We start from the raw sequence: 19698 nt of genomic DNA, 5'->3' as shown, positions 1-19698 counted from the left end.
ACGGCGGCAGGGCTAGGACGGTGGAGGCCCACGTCTCTGTGGTACGGAAGAGCAGGGAAAGCCGATCGAACAATCCCATCCGCCCCCATCCCCCGCCACTAGCGAGAAACTGCGGGGTGCGGTTGCAGCGTGGGGCGGCCGTCTGCTCTCGGTGCAATGACCGCCTCGGCCAGGCGCCATCCTACCGACCAGACACGGGCGACCGCAACAGGAACTAGCCACAGCCGGCGCCGGAAGCGGACGGGCGGGCCCCCATGCTCTTGCTGAAGTGTTTCCGGCCCCTCTAGGCGGACGACTCGTTGGAAGCTCGCGGCGTCCGGCCTGGCTGCAGCGGGGCGGGGCCAGGACGCCTCACCCCGCGCGGGGCGGAGCCGGCGGCTCCAGGGAGTTCCGCGTCTCGGAGTCGGCTGCCGAACGTTCTCGAAGTGGAAGCCTTAGTATATAGAGAGAATCCTACTCTTCACGGAGGTAGCTAAGGTGGTGAACACTGTGGAGTACCACCTCGTGGCAAATCCGATGTTAAATATATTTGACAATTTCATATTCCTGTTTAGGTATGTGGTAATTCCTACCTCAGGGTTTGATGAGTTAATGCCGTGTAGTATTACATGTGTAATTAGATCATAATCATTGTGAAAGAGTACTGACGACATTTCACTGAGAAAGTTGAAAGGCAGGAGTGCTTTACATGCCCTGTAAAGAACTGTCAGAACTGGTTTTAGGGGTTGCCATGAGACCTTCAAAACTGGATCAGGTTGCAACAGACCAGTTACTGATATCCAGCTGTTGCTGAAAACTAGTTGACTGCACTGGAGGAGCAAGGAGTCGAGTCAGCTATGGCTTAATTTCTACACACCCACGGGGAGTCAAGGCAGTGAATCCTAGAATTCAGAGTTGGAGATGTACCGTGCCCTCGGTCACAGAACGTGTGCCTTTTTGCATCAGTGGTAGTGAACTGCTAGTCCGTGGGCTCTAAGAATAAATCGGGTGCTAGTTTCTTTGCTCAGGATTTGAAGTTACTGAAAAAGAAAATATAACTCAATGTCAAGGTGTACAATCCGGAGTCCTGCAGGCTAGTCTTCAAATGCTAATTCTGAAAAATTAGTTAGCCTTTGCAGTGAAATTGCAAGCCAAGAAAGACACTGGGACCTGATAAAATCTATAGCAAAGGCTACTTCGAATAGGACTCGGTCATAATTTTTTTAAGCAGTGCTGGAAGAGAATTTCATATATGTTTATTTGTAATTGACAATGTACATAATTAGGGGGCACAGTGGGTACTTCAATGCATGGATACTTTGTGTAGCTATTAATTAGCATATCAATCACATCAGGCGTTTATCATTCGTGTTGGGAACATTCACAATCCTATTAGCAGCGCTTATAATCCTAAGTGGGTTTCCCCAACTAAGGGCCATGAGTTAATTCTAAGTTCTGTGTTCCCGTCCTGAAATATCTCAAGGCATGTCTTCCGAAGAGCTGCGATTTAAGAGCAGGGACTCAGATTCAGTTTGTGAAAAGGATTTTACTTGAGAGAATAATGCGTGTATTCGCAAAGATGCTGCTGTAATGGTGTGCCAAGTGAATAGTTCAGGACCGTGGTTTATATAAACAGTCCGTGTTGGAAACTGCGTGATGCTGAGGCTGCAATACGGAGAAAACTTGCTCTCCAGCTGCCCGGCACGTGGGACAACCCCGAGTGGACACCGTTTTTCGGAAGGAAATTGTACAGGGCACCTTAGGATTTATGAGAAAAAAAAAAAAAGGCACCAAAGCATGGAGCCCTTTCGGGTGAAACAAATATTCTAGGCTCTTCCGGAGTCAAAGGCGCTCTTGTGGCAACTCCTGCCGGCTGATCTTGACGCACGTGACCCAGCGGTCTGCGTCAGTCTGGGCCGAGTCTGGCTTCAGGTCAACGTTAGTAAAGCTCTCCAGCATGTGGTTTCCGTAGTGTAGTGGTTATCACGTTCGCCTCACACGCGAAAGGTCCCCGGTTCGAAACCGGGCGGAAACAGTGTCTCTTTTTCTTTCACTTTGAAACTGCTTCTCTCTGGTCGAGAGTCCTTAAACTTTGGATCATGTGGCTAGCTGTAAAAGAGAGTCTCTGGGGTACCTCCACTCACTTTTCCAAGGAAAGCTGCACAAATCAAAATTCGGCATAGTAAAAGAGCAAGATAAACACACTTGGGAAAATTGTATTGCAATATTAAATATTTAATAATATTTTTAAATATGCATATAGGCAGTTCAACCTATCATTAAGCCTCAACTGTACATTAAATGCTGATTGGCTAGTTTTATTTTTAATAAAAATAATATAGGTCTATAAAATACACTTTAGAAGTTCATTTAAATTTTCAAGTTGCATGACAGTCTTAAGCTTTAAACAACATGAACTTAAAATTAGCAGTAGTTAAATTCTTTTACTCTTAAAAACACTCTTCCCCACATCAGGCTAAGGTGTATCATTAAAGGATCACCCCTCATCCACGGATGCTGATACAGTTTGACAGCAGTCAGCAGCCCCATTCCCCTTCTTCCCTGAGAAAAACAAAACCTGAAACATTTGTCCCACCCACCTTCCTCCGTATTTGACTCTCTCCACATGGGCAGGCATCCCTCTCAACTATGTAAACAATATTAAAAAGAAAATTTTAAAAAATTGTTAAGACACAATTTCACTTAGTCATTCATTTACATTGCAATGATAAAGACTGCAAGGCCCCTTGTTCGCTGTCCTGCAGCGACGGACTCGGTACACGGAGCCGAAGGAATACATTGGGACTGCCAACTGATGGTCAACAGCCGGAATTCATCAGTGGCATCAGGCTTTTCTAGAGTGAGGGTCACATGGGATAAGGCAGAAAACACTGAGCAGTTTACATAGTTCGCGTTTGCCTCATTTAAATGATATCCAATCAGTTCTCATACAAATGATATCCTGCTAATTGTCCTTCTACAGTCCCTGCCCCCGGACGTCAGCTTTTAATAGGCAATTTTATTTAAATTGTTCATTATTCATGAACAAGAAAATACATCCAGAAATAAGTGCGGAGTGACAAGAACTGTAAGAAAATGTAGGAGTGGCCTGTAAATAACATTAAGGAGAAAGGATAGAGAGATAAAACGTAAAGGTGATGGCATTGAGCGCAGTCACGGAAGGAAACAGTCTATCTCCCAAAGATCTTAAGAGAGCAGAGTTCTAAGACTTTGAAGTCCCGACAGAGGAAAGACCAGGAGCATCATAAAAGCAAAAAATCACAGCTGTACTTCTGGGAGTCTGTATTTGAATAACTCCAACCACACGATTTTTGGTTTTGTTTTAAAGCAAATAGAAAAATAAGTAGAAGACACGACATCTGTAGTTACAGGGGCCTCTCGGGCAGTGAAGTGCTGTGGGCCCGTGAGTCCACAGCACAGAATCCTCGGTGGTACAGCATTCAGTTTTGACTCTAAGCTGCCGGTTGTGTGTCCTTAACTTTGAGACCCTCCACCCGCTCATCTGCTAACTGAAGGTTCAGAAATACGGTTTGTAACTATAATTTGAAATGTCTGAAAGAGTATCATGAACTGCTTAGCATTCGAGATGGCTTTATTCAGTGGAGACCACTGCTCGAAGGTTCTTGGCAGAACAGATGTGAGACCAGAAAGTAAGCCTCCCAGGCAAGGTTAACGAACAGGTTACATCAGACAGATCAGGCAGGCATCTAACCCAAGGACTGAGAGGCTAGATTGGATTCACACTGGAGTTTTTATGGACATAAATATGGATCCCCATTTTTTTCCTCCTCTTCTCCTTTTTTAGGGTCATTATGATAGGAACTTTCTGGATCTAGATTTCCTAAAAATTCTCCCCAGGACTTTCTCTGCAGTGTCATTAGACCCCTTTATTGCAGGGCACCCTACCCACTGAGCTGCATCAAGGGAGGAGGTTGAAACCTTCGAACACGGTTATTGAACAAAGAATGATTACTTGATACAATCGCTGCTCTGCTTGTAGGGTTTGTTCCCGCATTCCATCACATGGTTTTTTTTTTCTTTAAAAACATCGATTTTCTTTAGTCCCTTTTAGACACATACGCTAATATCTACGTAGATAACTTAACAATTTCATTTGATGACCCTAATTTGTGAGAAAACCAGTGAAATTGTTCTTGTTTCAAAAACTGCTGACTTTGCTAAAAATAATATTTGTAAGTCAAAGTTAGAGCTAAAAATAGATGTTTAAAATATTTATACTTGTCAAGAAATTGGCTATTAATCAAAAGCAAATATGTATTCTTTTACATGTGCAAAAATCTCCCCTCACCCTCAAAAAACATCTCAAATGACAGTGATAAGCTGGGAAGGTTTCCCAGAATACCCAGTTGGTCCCTGACACAGAAGAGGATCAGGTCACCCTGGGTCATCTTTTTGGCCACGCTTTGTTTGCAGTCAGTCTCCCAGAGTTATGATGCCCTGGTGGATATTTTAGCTCCCCGATTGATTAGAATTCATCTTCCCTGAAAACTGGTATTTAACTGAAACCAGCTTTGTAGTAAGGGGGACTTGTATCCTCAAGCCAATGTTACATGATGTCAACAGCAATAAAATAATGAAGTGAATATTTGATGATTGACTCATGACTACAGCTGCTACACAGACCTCCAAAGAATGACTTTCTCAAGTTTACTAACAGAAAAACAGTGACTGGTAAACAAAGAGATACTGTACTATTTTGGGACTAGTTAGGTAATAGCCATAAATATATTAAACGTAGAGGTAATTTCCACCTCAAAATAAAAGTTTTACATGAAAATACTCAAGTGGGTAGCTGATGAATAATTTACATATAAAATAACTTTTAAATTAACTTATATGCAGTAGACCACTTCACAAAACAACTGTAACAATAATTTACAGATACTCCACATGATACCAAGGCTGCTTATAAATCACTTTTTGATTTCTTATGTCCAGTTGGACTTTTTGTGTTTAAGAAAAATTGCAATGTAATAAATAATTGAAATGGCTTTGTGATAGCTTGACTCTGCAAAAAAAGAGAATATGATCACCTCCTTAGAGACAGGCCAGAAAATACCATGCGCCCAACGTGGGGCTCGAACCCACGACCCTGAGATTAAGAGTCTCATGCTCTACCGACTGAGCTAGCCGGGCACCTGGGAGCAGCCACCTTGGAGTTTTCATAATTGAACAACTTTTCCTTTATGTTAGGGTTGAATAGGTGCATTCACTTGTATTACAACTGCAAAACTGTTTAGCTAAGAAAGCAGAAATTCCACCGAGCACGTATGACAGCGTCTCCCACTGACACCCACTTTCTGTTTTTACCCTACCAGAGACCAACTCCTTTTCATATTGTCTTGAATTACACGTAGAGAAGGGGAAAATAGAATATTAAGTAGGCACTCGTTTTGTGAATTTTTAGTAAGGAAAAAAAATCCCGCTGCTGGGGGAGAGTAGAGGGTGATACGAAGGATCCATACTCTGGGGTTGTCAAACTGTTCTGAAAATATCAGATTTTGAAACTTTAGCTGTAGGTAAAAAGCAAGTGGAGATGCCGGGGATCGAACCCGGGGCCTCATACATGCAAAGCATGCGCTCTACCACTGAGCTACATCCCCAGATAGGCGGCACCTGCTCGTTTTGTTCTCTTAGTAATCATTTGGCACACTGCTGACGCCAGAGGGCCGCATTGATTTTCATTTGAAAACAAAGGGAGGTCCTGTTTTGGATGTGCACTTGAAAACTGGTGTAGAGATGAAGACTGAGGGTGTGTGGGGAGCTTGGGGACAAAGAACAAGCAAGGACTGCCACTTTTACTCTGGGGAGTTTGGGGGAAGGTTGGCCAAGGGAAGACTGGGATGTGAGCCAGGGCATCTCCAGTGGAAAGAGTGGTTACAGTTACACAGAGTGTAGACAGGAGACCCTGAGCAAGGGCAGGCAGAGGTAGAGGAAATGGCAGGATACACTAAGAAGAGAGGAGGAGCGATAGTCAGGGCCCGGCAGTGTTCTAGAAGGTGCTGAGTAGGGGTGTGAAGTGAGGACTTAACATTCGGATTACAGGTCTCCGGTGATTCTGGGAGTGGGGTTGGCGGAGGTGGGTGGGTCACCAGAGCGATTACCAAAGGAGGGTGGGGGTTTAAGCTTGATCTGAGTGGTCTCAGAGGAAACCCGATGAGAGTGTGGAAGTAGGTGAGGCTGTGGAAATGAGCTGGAGAACAAGAGGTTTTTTTTGGTGGGGGGAGGGTGGCGGGGTGCATCGACACAATTACACCAAGTTGGACGGAAAAACTGTGCAAAAATGTAAATAAACACAGAATGCACGGAGGCAGTTGTCAGATAGGTGGAAACAAAAGTGGAATCAGAGGCCAAACTTAGGGGTGGGGGAATGGGGCCAGGTGCCAGACCCTAAGTTTAGCTCGGCATAGCGGCCAGGACAAACCTGCGCTCAGGGAACCTGGCGCTGTCACTCAGGCGCCAGTGCCTTATTCTGTCCATGCTGGGTCGGCTCAAGTGCAACCTGAAGTGGCGTCCAGTTGGGTTCGCGCGCCCACCTGTTGCGGCCTGTTTGCCAAAGTTGACTGCTGGAGCGGTCTTGAGGATCTGAGGCAACGGGTGACAAAGAGGAGGCTGCCGGCCAAGGTAGGGGCTGGGGGAACCTAGAGCCGGGGCGCAGGAACCTGTCCTCTCCCGTTGTTAAGTTGCTTTGTGTTGCCCTGCCAGCTGTCGAGGTGCATCCTCTGGCCCGGGATCCGTGCCAGGTGCACTCTGAGCTAACCTCTGCCTGCCAGGCGTCGGCCCCGCCCTTCCTCTGGAAGTGGGCAATAGGAAGCCAGTAGGCTCCCGGTCGCCGCCCGTACCGGGTGCTCTAAGAGTTTGCATGGCGGCAGTCGGACCGCAGACCGGTCCTGGAACCGGAGCAGAGGCCCTGGCGCTGGCGACAGAGCTACAGGGCGAGGCGACATGCTCCATTTGCTTAGAACTCTTCCGGGAGCCTGTGTCGGTCGAGTGCGGCCACAGTTTCTGTCGCTCCTGCATTGCCCGCTGCTGGGAACGCCCGGGCTTGGGGACCGCCAGTGCGCTCCGTGCGCCACCGCGCCCACTGTCCTGTCCCCAGTGCCGCGAACCGGTGCGCCCCAGCCAGCTGCGGCCCAACCGGCAGCTGGCGGCAGTGGCCACGCTGCTGCGGCGCTTCAGTCTGCCTGCCGCCGCCCAGGAGAAGAACGGATCCCCGGAGGCGCAGGTCTCTGACAGCGCGACGGGTTGCGCACAGCATGGAGAACCGCTCAAGCTGTATTGCCAGGACGACGGGCGAGCGATTTGCGTGGTGTGCGACCGCGCCCGGGAGCACCGCGAGCACGCGGTATTGCCTCTGGACGAGGCGGTGCAGGAAGCCAAGGTGAGTCCCATTCCTACCGGTCTCGAGGACTTTCTGCATTGGTCCAACCTTTGAGGTGAGCCCCTGATTCCTCTTTCCTATTCTAGGGTGCAGAACACCGATTCTGAGCTTGGTCGCCTCTAATCCCCAACACCGTGTTTCCAACACTGAGACCAATACTGACTGAGCCGCAGGCAGGACACCCCATGCACTCGGCAATTTTCCTGCAGTCTGTACCGGGTCTCTAGCGGGTTGTGCGCTATTGTAGTTCTTTCCTGCCATTTCCAGCGTCTGCCACCTTGTGGAGCGGAGTGGGACGACCACGGTGCCAGGAGCCGGCAGGGACAGAGACTGCAGAGTTCAACAGAGGCAAGGAGGTTGAGTCTAGGCTGCTGCCCACAGACAGCTTGTTCGTGGGATGGACTGGTTGATGGGGGGCCTTGTGTACCTGCCTACATTGTGCCGAAGCCAGACTCCCCGGCCCCGCGAGCTCCTGCAGTTAACTCTGCAGGCTGTATCCATCTTGGTGTGCACACATGACTTCCACCTGGCGTCCTCCTCAGGCGGTCAGAACCTTCCTTTGGCTCCCGAAGGGCACATGCGAGAGCTTTTGCCATCCTCTTCCAACAACGAGTCCCCTCTCCCCCGCAGGAGCTCTTGGAATCCAGACTGAAGGTTTTGAAGAAGGAACTGGAGGACTATGAGGTGTTCCGGTCCACGGAGGAGAAGGAGAGCAAGGAACTCCTGGTGAGTGCAGTCACCCTCGCTTCCCCCAGGTTGGGAGGCCACTACCATCAAGGTCTTGTCCTGCACGGCCGCAGTGTGTGCCTGTGTAAGAACAGGTGAATTGTAGAAAGATAATGGGGTACATTTTATAAAAAGTGACTGAAGTTTCCTATACAAACTAGGACGTTTGAGAGTGAAAGGGAGTACTAAAATAATTATTTGTAGAGGGTCGGGCACCGTAGCCTAGTGGCTAAAATCCCATATGGGCACTGCTTTATGCTCCTTCCTCCCCAGTCACTTGGGGAGTAAATCAGTGATGGAAGATCTGTCTCTCCTTCTCTCTGTACATCTGCCGTTCCAATAATATTATTGAGAGAAGGAGAGACAGAGAAAAATATCTGTCCACTGGTTTACTCCTCAGGTGGCCACAACAGCCGGAGCTGAGCTAATCTGAAGCCAGGAGCTTCTTCCAGGTGTCCCAAGGCTATGGGCCATTCTGTATTGCTTTCCCGGGCCACAGGGAGGGAGCTGGATGGGAAGTGGAGCAGCTGGGAGATGAGCTGTTGCACTTTTGGGATCCTGGCATTTAGCCACTGAGCCATCGCACTGGGCCCTCTTTAATGAGTTTTACATGTACAACTTGGAGGGTCTTCTGACAGCATAGATAACTTCTTCTGAACCTGCTCCCCAAAACCTTACTTAGCATCTTTTCTTTCTATCCTTTCCCAAAACCCTGCTCCTAATTTCTGGCCCACATATTGTTTATAATAATAAAATGTCAAGATATTTTTGGCTGCCAGCATCAGGACAGGGATACTCCTGGGATTTAGTGGTAGAAGCCAAAGATACCGCTAAACATCCTTCAATGCACATGACAGGTCCATGCAACGAAGAATGGTGTGACCCCAACTATCCAGAGTGCCACAGTTAGGAAATCCTCATGTAGAGCTGTCTTATTTTGTTTTCTTTTGTTATACCACAACACAATGAATTAATGATCTACAAAGAACAGAAGTCTAATTGGCCCATGGTTCTGGAGGCTGGGAAGATAAAGGGCCTGGTGCTGGTGCCTGGTGGGGGCCTCCTTGCTACACCAAAACAAAGCAGAGGCGAGCACCTGCCATGACAGAGCAAGTGCGTTAGTTCTAGGGGCCTGTTCTCCAGACCTCATCGAATGTTACTTACACCCTGAAAGCCCCATATCCAAATGCCATTAACATATATACATTTTAGGTATGAAGTTTCTAAGCGTGAATTTTGGGAGGACACATTCTAAACCTATGAAGAATATTCTGGTAACACATTCACCTGTGTTATTTTCTAAGCAGTCAATATGGTATAGTTGTGAGTCCAGGCAGTGGGATCAGACTCTGGTTTAGGATGCTGGCTTGCCACTCACTAGTGCTACATTGTCTCCTCACCTGGAAAATGAGATGAGACCTGTGCCTGACCTCATAGAAAACTCACATAGAAGTTTTCAGAGAAGAGTAACTTGGGCAGTCAAGCTTTTCCTCCTGATGGGCCAGAACCGTTAGCACTTGTCACTAGCCACGAGAGATCTTGCTTGTGCTACAGCAGAAATATCAGAGTCTGGTTGGAGTATCAAAGTGAAAATGAAAGTTAATTCATCTAATCATACTGAGGATTTCAACGTGGAATGAGCTGACTGCTTTACAGGCAGTTTGGTTATATGCCTTATACTGTTCTTACAAGATGGATACATGCATTGAGTGAGGTTTTAAAAAGACAGCTTTCTGTGTGGTTGTCAATTAAAAATCAAGAAAGATAGCAGCCAGTAATTACGATCATTGTTATTGATCAAGGAGCACATGACATTTCCACACTTGGATGTTGTCTATGAACACGAGCAGCCAAACAATAGGACCATTCATCATTCAGACAGTGGGGTCACGAATCACTTTCTATAATGGCTCTCTGACAAGCACCTCTTCTTAAGGTGCAGCAGATGTTTCGTGGGTCTCAGAGTGTTTGGAAGTTATGTTACCTGGAGTGCTGACTGCAGGCCATCTTCACAGTATCCCAGCTTATGTAGGCCTCTGCTGTCACCATGCCACTCTTAAATCCACTGTTACTCATGTGTTCCTATAAAGTACAAGAAGAACGAGTCTGTGTTTGAAACCCAGGGCTTAAAAATCCCATGTATGTTGTTAACAGAAAGAACAGAATGTTGGGGCTGGCACAATAGCTCAATTGGCTAATCCTCTAACTTCCCGCACTGGTAGGTGATGGTTCATGTCTCGGCTGCTCCACTTTCCATTCAGATCTTGCTATGGCCTGGGAAAGCAGTGGAGGATGGCTCAAAGTCTTGGGAGCCTGCACCCATGTGGGAGATCCGGAAGAGGCTCTTGGGTCCTGGTTTCAAATTGGTTCAGCTTTTGGCCATTTGGCCATTTGGGATGTGAACCAACAGCTGGATGATCTTTCTCTCTGAGTACAGAGCTGGGATAATACTCTAAGGGGAGTGTGTGTCCAGCATGTGTGTGAAAGTGTGATACTGGGAGCAATGAAGAGAATGAAACCCTGACTATGCGATTATTCGGAAGCTACTGTTGAAATATTATACCTTGATGCCTAGGAACCCTTACGTTTCCAACTTCTCCTCCTGAGACAGAAGCAGATGGCAGCTGAGAGAGAGAAGGTTGGAGCAGAGTTCCAGGCACTCCGGGCCTTCCTGGTGGAGCAGGAGGGGCGGCTCCTGGGTCGCCTGGAGGAGATGTCCCGGGAAGTGACACAGAAGCAGAATGAGAACCTGGCCCAGCTTGGGGATGAGATTTCCCAGCTTTCCAAACTCAGCAGCCAGATCCAGGAGACAGTTAGAAAACCTGACCTTGACTTCCTCCAGGTGGGTAACTCAGCCCAGTAGTTTGAGTCATTTAGTTTGAAGCATTGGGAACATCAGCCACAAAAGTCAAATCTTGTGTGCTTTTAAAAATTACATGGCTTGGAGCAGAGTGGGGCTAGAGTCACTTGCGTTCTCCTGCAAGTTGAAGGTCGAAAGGGATATAATAAAACTTCCTTGTCAATGAGCCACAAGAATATATCATATTTTTGTATATTGGCACACATAGTTGAAACAAAAGGCTCAGAAAATAATATCTACCTTTGCTAACCACTTTTGATTTTTTAAAGTTCTATTTTTCTTTGTTAAAAACAACAACAACAACAATAAGGGGCTAGTGTAGTGGATGAAGTCATGGCCTGTGACGCTGGCATCACAGACTGGAGTGCTGAACAGAGTTTCAGAAGCTCCACTTTCCTCAACTAACTGCTAATGCACTTGGCGAAAGCGGAAGTTACCTAGTACCTGGGGCAGCTTGGCTCAGATCAGAGTGAACCAGAAGCCGAAAGAGATCCCTGTTTAGTGCCTCTCCCTTTCGCTATCACTTTGCCTTTCAAATAAACATTTTCAAAAATAGTAGTCACAACCCACTAGATAAACTTTGAGAGCTGCAAATGGGTCAAGAACAATGACGTAAAAGATACTGATCATGCTGGAACACACTGCCCTGGCCCCTGAGCATGCCGGTGGAGGACTGGGATCATATTGGAATAGGGGCCTGGTCAGGGAACTTTGGAGACTCCCCTATTAGGCTGAAACTCTCACTGGTGAATGTGAGGGCTGAGGCTGGGGTCAGGCTAGGCTGGGCTAGGCACCAACACCCACTGGTGCTATCATGAGCTGGAAAAGGTGTGGGTAGGGTTGGGCTAGGCCGAAGCACCTGCTGGTAAGAGCTGGAATGGGTATGGGACAGTTGGGCTAGGCCACAGTACCTCCAGTGTGTGCTGGGACTGGAAGGTGGCCATGTTAACCTGGGCTACAGCACCTGCTGGCGTACAAGAAAAATCCATGCGATCAGGGGTTGGGAGTAAGCCTGGTAGGGGGATTTTGAGAACTCCCCTACTAGGCTTCAGTTCCTGCTGATGAGTGCTGAGGGACTAGGCTGAGGGAAGGCCAGACTGTAGCATCCATCATTTACATACATATGAACTGGTTCTGGAGGCAGGCTGGGCTGGGTCAGTCTGTAGCACCACAGGCATGCATGAGAGCCAGGATGGGATATGGGCCAGGCCAAGCTGGGCTGCAACACCTGCCAGTTCACATGAGATCTGGGGCTGGGGGCATGCCAAGCTAGTCTAAGCTGCAGCACCCACCAGCAAGAGCTGAGACTGGGGGCAGGCTACGCTGAGCCAGGTTGGAGCACCTGCCAGCAAATGCCAAGACTCCGGGCCATGCCAGACTGGGCTGCAATACCCACCAGCATGCACAAGAGCCAGAATTATGTGGGCTGACTGGGCTAGGGCACCACACTCACTGGGGGACGTGCCAGGGGACAGGTTATGTTAAGTTGGACCGCAGTTCCCCTTTCAAGTGTAAGATCTGAGGCTGGGAGCGGAACTGATAGGGGAGTCTTGGGGACTTCCCTAATGGGCTGTGGCTCCTGCTGATGGGCACAAGATCCAGGGCTGGAAGAGAGCGAGGTTGGACAAGGTGACAGCATTTATTGGCATTATGCATGGGTCGAGTCTGGGGGCAGATCAGGCTGAGCTAAGCTCAGAAACCTTGAGTGTGCATGAGAACTAGATGGGATGTGGGCTAGGCCAAGGTAGGCCACAGAACCTGCCAGTTTATGTGAAAATCAGGGCTGGGGGCGGACCTGGTAGGGGTTGTTGGGGGTTGCCCTAACTAGGTTGTAGCACTTGCTGGTGTACATGAGGGCTGGGCTTGTGGTAGGCCAGGCCTGTGGTTGGCTGAGCTGGGTTAGGCTGCAGCATCCACTGGTGTGTGTGAGAGATAGGGCTGGGGTGGAACTGACCAGGCAGCTACCTCCACCAGTTTGTGTTGGCTGGTGCAGGTGATGAAACCAAACCTGATCTTTTACTAGCTGACACACACAAGAATCAAGGAGAGGTTTCTTGGGGGACTCCTCAATTAGGCTGTTGGACTCAACCCCAGGCCTCAGCAAAAGTCACAAGATACGTAGTCTGACCTTGGAGTGCAGGTATTGGGACTCAGCCTCCTCAGAACATGATGCCCATGCAATACAGAACCTACCTTGATGCATACACAAGACAAGATAGACGACAGCTCAGCTAAATCAACAGCGGACATCAGATACCTTATCACAAGATGGAAAGCAGAACAGGTTGAACAACTCTCCTGGCCAGGCTTGGCAGCCGATGTCTAGATCTGTGGATACACTGAAGTAGACCTGGTCAAACAACACCCGCTAGAAAGATTTTTTTCAACCCTGGTGCAGTAATGCTGACAACATCTCAGAACTATCAAGACCACTGAAGCAGCACCCTCAGAACATTCTTCCCCACATTGGGGTCTCTAAGGTGACACAGAGTGTCTGCACCCCTGGGTGCTGATATGGTGAGACAGAAAGGAGAGGGACCCCTTTCTCTGTTCCCACCCCCTCCAGCCCTACCACGCAGGGGGGAGAACAAGAAAAAAAAAGGAACTGTAACGTTTATCTCACCCGCCTTCCTCTGTACTTGACCTCCCCACTCTAATCAAAGGCCCACATGGGGATGTGCAAACAATATTAAAAATAAAATAATTAAAAGAGAATAAAAGGCATTGATCTAAGTGACCACATTCTATTAAGGCTCTGACCGATCTTGAGTGGTCTGGAAGGCAGAGGCTACACTAAGTTCCACTGACTGGCTCCTGAGACGATTCTGTAACAAAGCAAGCTCTGCAGAACTGTACTGTGGGTCAGGCTTCCCTTGCATACAGGAGACACACGGCAGCCAGCCACAGCTGGAAGTCATTGCTAACCTCTATCTCTGCAGTCCATGCATACTGATGATTCTTTTGGAAAGAGGGCAAGGGCAAAATTCTATTTTCTAGAAGGTGAACAAAGGTAGCTTGATACTGATTTTTTTTCCCATCTTTCCTTTTAGGAATTCAAAAGTACACTAACCAGGTGAGTGAGCCTAGCATTTCTCTGGGCCTCTCCACACTTCTCCTTTCTCATTGAGCCCTCTTTTTATTTTCCATCTCCTGGTCTCTCTCTTATATAAGGCCCAGCTTTCCCTTTTCCATTACCAAGAGGAACATTTCTTCCTAGTGTTCACAGCACAGGGGGCATGGGATGGTATTCTTAGTATTCTTGAGCCTCATCAGGATCCCTGTCCTGCAGGTGTAGCAACATTCCTGGTCCCAAGCCAACTACAGTGTCTTCCGAGATGAAGAATAAGGTTTGGAATGTTTCCCTCAAAACTTTTGTCTTAAAAGGGCTCCTAAAGAAGTTCCAAGGTAGGTGCCTGGGGTTGGCCATGAAATGTGGGTGTCAGTGTGGTGTGTGATAATTTAGACATCCTGAGTGATGCTTTACAGAACTTGTTTGAGAAAACAAGAACCTGGGTGTGCTAAGGTTGGTGTGAGGAGGCACTGGTGAAAAATGTATTCAGCCTTTCTGGGACATGCAGCTTCTTCTGCTGCAGAGACTGATGGGCTAGGAGGGCAGTACTGAGACAGAAGAAGGGGAAGAGCTCGGCTCAGAGCAGCTGCCGACAGGAGCTAGGGAACGGGGGAGGAGCCAGAACCGAAATGCTCAGGGCATTCACCCTCACCCGCTTCTCTCATATGTGGCCCAGCACCTGGATCTCAATTCCTGATCACGGGAGTTTGGGAGATGGGGGAGGGGTTGATAAAATGTAAGTGTTGGAAGAGGTCGTGTTCTTGTCAGGTCACCTACTCTGTCATTCACACTTTGCTTTTCTTCCCCAGAGGATCTTCGGGAAGAACTGGAGAAGGAAGAGAAAGGTAGGGCCAGGGCCGCGGGGACTCGGGCAGTCTCCTCTCCTGATCCTCTTGCCCTTGCCCCGCCAGTTGGTTACTCTCATCAAGCAGTGGGGCCTGCTGGCTTGTAAACTGTGTGTTGTTCAGAAGTAACGTTATGGAAGGCTTGTCAATACCCTGGATAGGCTTTTCTCCTTTGTCCCCACTTTCAGACAAATAAGTACCTGTCCTGCAGATATGGATTTGAGCCGAGGACAGGAGCGGAAGAGGGATATAGCCAGGAAGGAAGAGGGTTCTTATTCCTGCAGAGTTCTGGAATCCAACACTCAGGGGAAGGGGATAGAGGACGCATGAACCTGGTGCTGATTAGGAAGTGATGTGGGCTTTTAACTGGGTGGAATCTGGACGAAATGCAATGATGCTTCTTTTCTGCTCAGAGCCCTGCCTTGGGCCTTCCCATCCGGGCAAGGCCTCAGGCAAGCTGGCCTGTCTGTTTACTCTCCTGCTGGCTGGCTCTGAAGCCACACACCCTCCTGGCTGCTCCTCGATGCACCAAGCGCACACCTCCCTCAGGATCTTGGCACTGTACTGGCTACCTCTTGACAAGCACTGTACGTCTCCCAGACTGCTGCTGACCTGGCCTCCTCACCTTCTTTATGTCTTTGCTTACCAATAAGACCTGATATAACCACAAAATGAAGCTACAATCTGGGTCCAGTGCTGTAGCCTAGCAGCTAAAGTCCTCACATTGCATGTGCCGGGATCCCATATGGGTGCCAGTTCTAATCCCGGCAGCCCTGCTTCCCATCCAGCTTCCTGATTGTGGCCTGGGAAAGCAGTCGAGGACGGCCCAAAGCCTTGGGACCCTGCATCCACATGGGAGACCAAGAAGAAGGTCCTGGCTCCTGGCTTCAGATCAGCTCAGCTCCAGCCATTGTGACCACTTGGGGGGTGAGTCAGGAGACAGAAGATCTTCCTCTCTGCCTCTCCTCTCTGGATTTCTGACTTTCCAAGAAAAATGAATCAATTTTTTAAAAAATACAAAAGTAACTACAATCTGTTACCTTGATTCTTCTTGTCTTCTATGTTGACCACTTGTTGTTGCTTTCCCTGCTGGAAAGGAAGCTGCAGGAAAACAGAGCTACTGGGCTGTCTTACTCTCTGTGGATATTCAGAACAATGTCTGGAACATAACAGTGCCCGTAACAAGTGCATGTACTTGAAAATGTTATTACAAAAGCATTTGGAGGGTTAGCCTTGTGACACAGTACGTTAGCCGCTGAGTGCAATGCAGGAGTCTCCCGTTGGAGTGCAGCTTGAGAGCAGACAGCTCTGCTTCTGGTGCAGCTCCCTGCTAACGCACCTGGGAGAGCAGAGGAAGATGGCCCAAGTCCTTGGACCCCTGATATCCACGTAGGAGATCCAGAGGGAGCTCCAGGCTCCTGGCTTCAGCCTGGCCTAGCCTGTGCTGTTGCACCCAGCTGGGGAGGGAACCAGCAGATAGGAGATCTCTTTCTTTGTCTCCCTCTCCGTGTCATTTTACCTTTCAAGTAAACAGGATACATTTAGAAAATATCAACAAAAAAGTTAAGCATGGGGTTGGTGCTGTTGTATATCAGATTAAGTCTGCCTGTGGTACCAACATCCCATATAGGCACCAGTTCGAGTCCCAGGTGCTCCACTTCTGATCCAGCTCCCTGGAAATGGCCTGGGAAAGCAGGAGACACTAGGCCAAATCCTTAGGTCCCTGCAGCCGTATCGGAGACCAGGATGATGTTCCTGGATCCTGATTTCAGACTGGCCCGGTTCTGGCTGTTGCGGTCACTTGGGGAGTAAAGTAACTGAAGGAAGATTTCTCTGCCCTTGTTCTCTGTAACTCTGCCTTTAAAATAAAAAAAAAAAAAGATAAATACTACAAAAATTAAACAAAAATGGAGAAAAGAATATAGCAATTGTGTGAACCCTCATATGCCACCAGCTATGATCAATTATCAATTGTGGCTAACATTTTTGTAATCATCACTACTCACTTCTTCCAACTGGATTATTATGAAGTAAATAACAGATATCAATCAATTTCCATAAAAACCTCAGTGTGTTGGGACTTTTTCGTTTTTTTTTTTTAAGATTTGTATTTGAAAGGCAGAGTTACAGAGAGAAGGAGGACTGTTTCTGTCTGCTGGTTCCCTGCCAAATTGATGAGAGCAGTCAGGACTGATCCAGACCTAAGCCAGGAGCTGGGAACTTTTTCCACGTGTCCTACATGGGTGCATAGGGCTCCAAACTTGGGCCTTCCTGCATTGTTTCCCAAAATACATTAGCAAGCAGCTGGATTGGAATTTCATAGGCTCATATTGGCACCCATATGGATACCAGTGTTGTGGGTGATGCATAGCTTTGCCATGGCGATAGCCCCAGATATATGCTTTTCTTTTTTCAAAGATTTTTACATTTTTATTGGGAAGGCAGATTTACAGAGAGAAGGAGAGACAGAGAGATAGATCCTCCATCCTCCATTGATTCGCTCCTCAGATGGCAGCAACAGCCAGAGCTGAGCTGATCTGAAGCCAGAAGCTTCCTCTGGGCATCCCATGTGCCTGCAGGGTTCCCAAGGTTCTGGGCCATCCACTGCTGCCCTCCCAGGCCACAGGCAGGGAGGACCGGCACCCAAATGGGATCCTGATGCATGCAAGGCAAGGGTTTTTGCCACTGAGTCATTGGGCCAGGTCCAAGACATAGACTTATTTATTTATAAAGATTTATGTATTTATAAAGATTTATTTATTTTTATTGGAAAGGCAGATATACAGAGAGGAAGAGAGACAGAGAGGAAGATCTTTTTTTTTTTAAAGGGGGGAATATTAAGATTTTATTTTTAAGGATATTTGATTTGTCAGCTTATCCAATAAACACAGTTCTATAACCAACTACAGCACAGAGGAAGATCTTCTGTCTGCTGATTCACTTCCCAAGTGGCCGCAGCAGCCGGAGCTGAGCTGATCCAAAGCCAGGAGCCAGGAGTTTCTTCCTGGTCTCCAACACGGGTGCAGGGTCCCAAGGCTTTGGGCCATCCTTGACTGCTTTCGCAGGCCAAAGGCAGGGGGCTGGATGGGAAGCAGGTTGTCTGTGATTAGAACTGGTGCCCATATGGGATCCTGGCATGTTTAAGGTGAGGATTTAGCCACTAGGCTACCGCGCCGGGCCCTGTTTTCACTTTTTTATTTGAAAAAAAAAAAAAAAGAAAAAGAAACAAAACAGAGAGAGAGAGAGAGACAGACAGACAGACAGATAGAGTTGGGGTAGGCTGAAGTCAGGATCCTGAAACTCTATCAGTGTCTCTCACATGGGTGACAGGAACAGAAGGACACCTACTGCCTTCCGGGACATGGGTCCAGAGCAGAGGAGCTAGGACTCCAACCAGGCACTCAGATGTAACCTCTCATGCAGGGGCTTCACTGCTTTTCTTTTCCTATTGCCTTTTCTAAAAAAAAGAAAAGTTATGGCTTATTTGCCTCTTATTGGACAGTCAGAGACTTTACGGTCTCCCATCTGCTGGTTTGTCCAGCAGATGCTGCAGGCATAACTGGACAAGCCCAAACCAGGAGCCTAGAACTCTCTCCAGTGCATGGATGGTAGGCACAGAGACACACGAACCGTCACCTGCCACCTGCTGGAGTGTGCACTGACAGGCGATCTGAATGCAGGTGCTGGCTCCTGATTCATCACCAGCTGTTGCGAGTATTTGGGGACTGAACCAGTGATTGGAAGATCTGTGTCTTTTTTTCCTCTATCACTCCTTCAAATAAAAAAATAAACAAATACAGGGAGGGTGCATGGGACTGGGAGGTGAGAAACCGAGCTGGAATTCTGACGAGGGACATCTCTCATGTCTGTCCTGCAGCCGAGCTCACCTTGGACCCCAACACGGCCAACCCTCGCCTCCTTCTCTCGTTGGATCTGAAGAGCGTGCGCCTCGGACCGCGAGTGCAGGACCTGCCCAGTTACCCCTGCCGTTTCGACACCAACACCCGTGTCTTGGCGTCCTGTGGCTTCTCCTCTGGGCGGCACCACTGGGAGGTGGAAGTGGGTTCCAAGGATGGCTGGGCCTTCGGTGTGGCTCGCGAGAGTGTACGCCGCAAAGGCCTCACGCCCTTCACCCCCGAGGAGGGTGTCTGGGCACTGCAGCTCAACAATGGGCAGTACTGGGCTGTAACCAGCCCTGAACGGACACCCCTCAACTGTGGGCATCTGTCAAGGGTGAGGGTGGCGCTTGACCTGGAGGTGGGCGCTGTGTCCTTCTATGCAGTGGAAGATATGCGCCACCTCTACACCTTCCGCGTCAACTTCCAGGAGCGGGTGTTCCCCCTTTTCTCTGTCTGCTCCACTGGCACCTACTTGCGCATCTGGCCTTGAGAGCCATTGCCCAGCCAGATCTCCACACTTCTAGCCCAGGTTGCCCAAGAGTAGCTGATACGGAACATAGCGTTGGAAGTATGAACAATGAGTGATTGAGGAACAGGGGCCTGTGACCAGCTGAGCACCGGAAGAGCTGCCTTGGACCTTAGAGCCTGCTCCTTGCTGACAGCATGTGCACTGGCCTTCACTAGCAGGTGGAAACAGTGAGGGCGGATGAGAGAACAGCTCCTGACCGGAGTGCTTCCTGTCGCGTGGCTCTAGGTCCCGACTCTCCCGGCAGCAATGTCACACCCTGGTCTGGAGCTAGGGTGCGCTTTGGGGCTTTGCTTAGCAGGCTTCACAGTGTCTTCTGCTTTGCTTCTCATCAGCTGCCAGCTCTGCCTCCTGAGCTCACGAGAGCTCT

At 48.6% G+C, this 19698-nt stretch overlaps 1 protein-coding gene and 3 non-coding genes across 4 annotated transcripts; 2 read left to right on the top strand and 2 right to left on the bottom strand.

The window, feature by feature from the left end:
• Window positions 1-1941: 1941 nt before the first annotated feature.
• On the top strand, window positions 1942-2014 carry TRNAV-CAC (transfer RNA valine (anticodon CAC)). The gene has a single exon. It is a non-coding gene; the product is annotated as a tRNA-Val (tRNA).
• A 3070-nt stretch (window positions 2015-5084) lies between these two features.
• Window positions 5085-5157, bottom strand: TRNAK-CUU (transfer RNA lysine (anticodon CUU)). Its single transcript has one exon. It is a non-coding gene; the product is annotated as a tRNA-Lys (tRNA).
• Window positions 5158-5552: 395 nt separating this feature from the next.
• On the bottom strand, window positions 5553-5624 carry TRNAA-UGC (transfer RNA alanine (anticodon UGC)). The gene has a single exon. It is a non-coding gene; the product is annotated as a tRNA-Ala (tRNA).
• A 626-nt stretch (window positions 5625-6250) lies between these two features.
• TRIM7 (tripartite motif containing 7) lies at window positions 6251-19416 on the top strand. Its single transcript, XM_058656160.1, has 7 exons — window positions 6251-7402; window positions 8033-8128; window positions 10740-10970; window positions 14039-14061; window positions 14278-14393; window positions 14868-14903; window positions 18781-19416. The coding sequence occupies exons 1-7, from the start codon at window positions 6884-6886 to the stop codon at window positions 19290-19292; spliced, it is 1533 nt and encodes a 510-aa protein (XP_058512143.1). The 5' UTR covers window positions 6251-6883; the 3' UTR covers window positions 19293-19416.
• Window positions 19417-19698: the final 282 nt, after the last annotated feature.

Source organism: Ochotona princeps, chromosome 28 (assembly GCF_030435755.1).
Source record: "Ochotona princeps isolate mOchPri1 chromosome 28, mOchPri1.hap1, whole genome shotgun sequence".
Taxonomy (NCBI): Eukaryota; Metazoa; Chordata; class Mammalia; order Lagomorpha; family Ochotonidae; genus Ochotona; species Ochotona princeps.
This window is presented reverse-complemented; position numbering and strand designations above follow the sequence as displayed.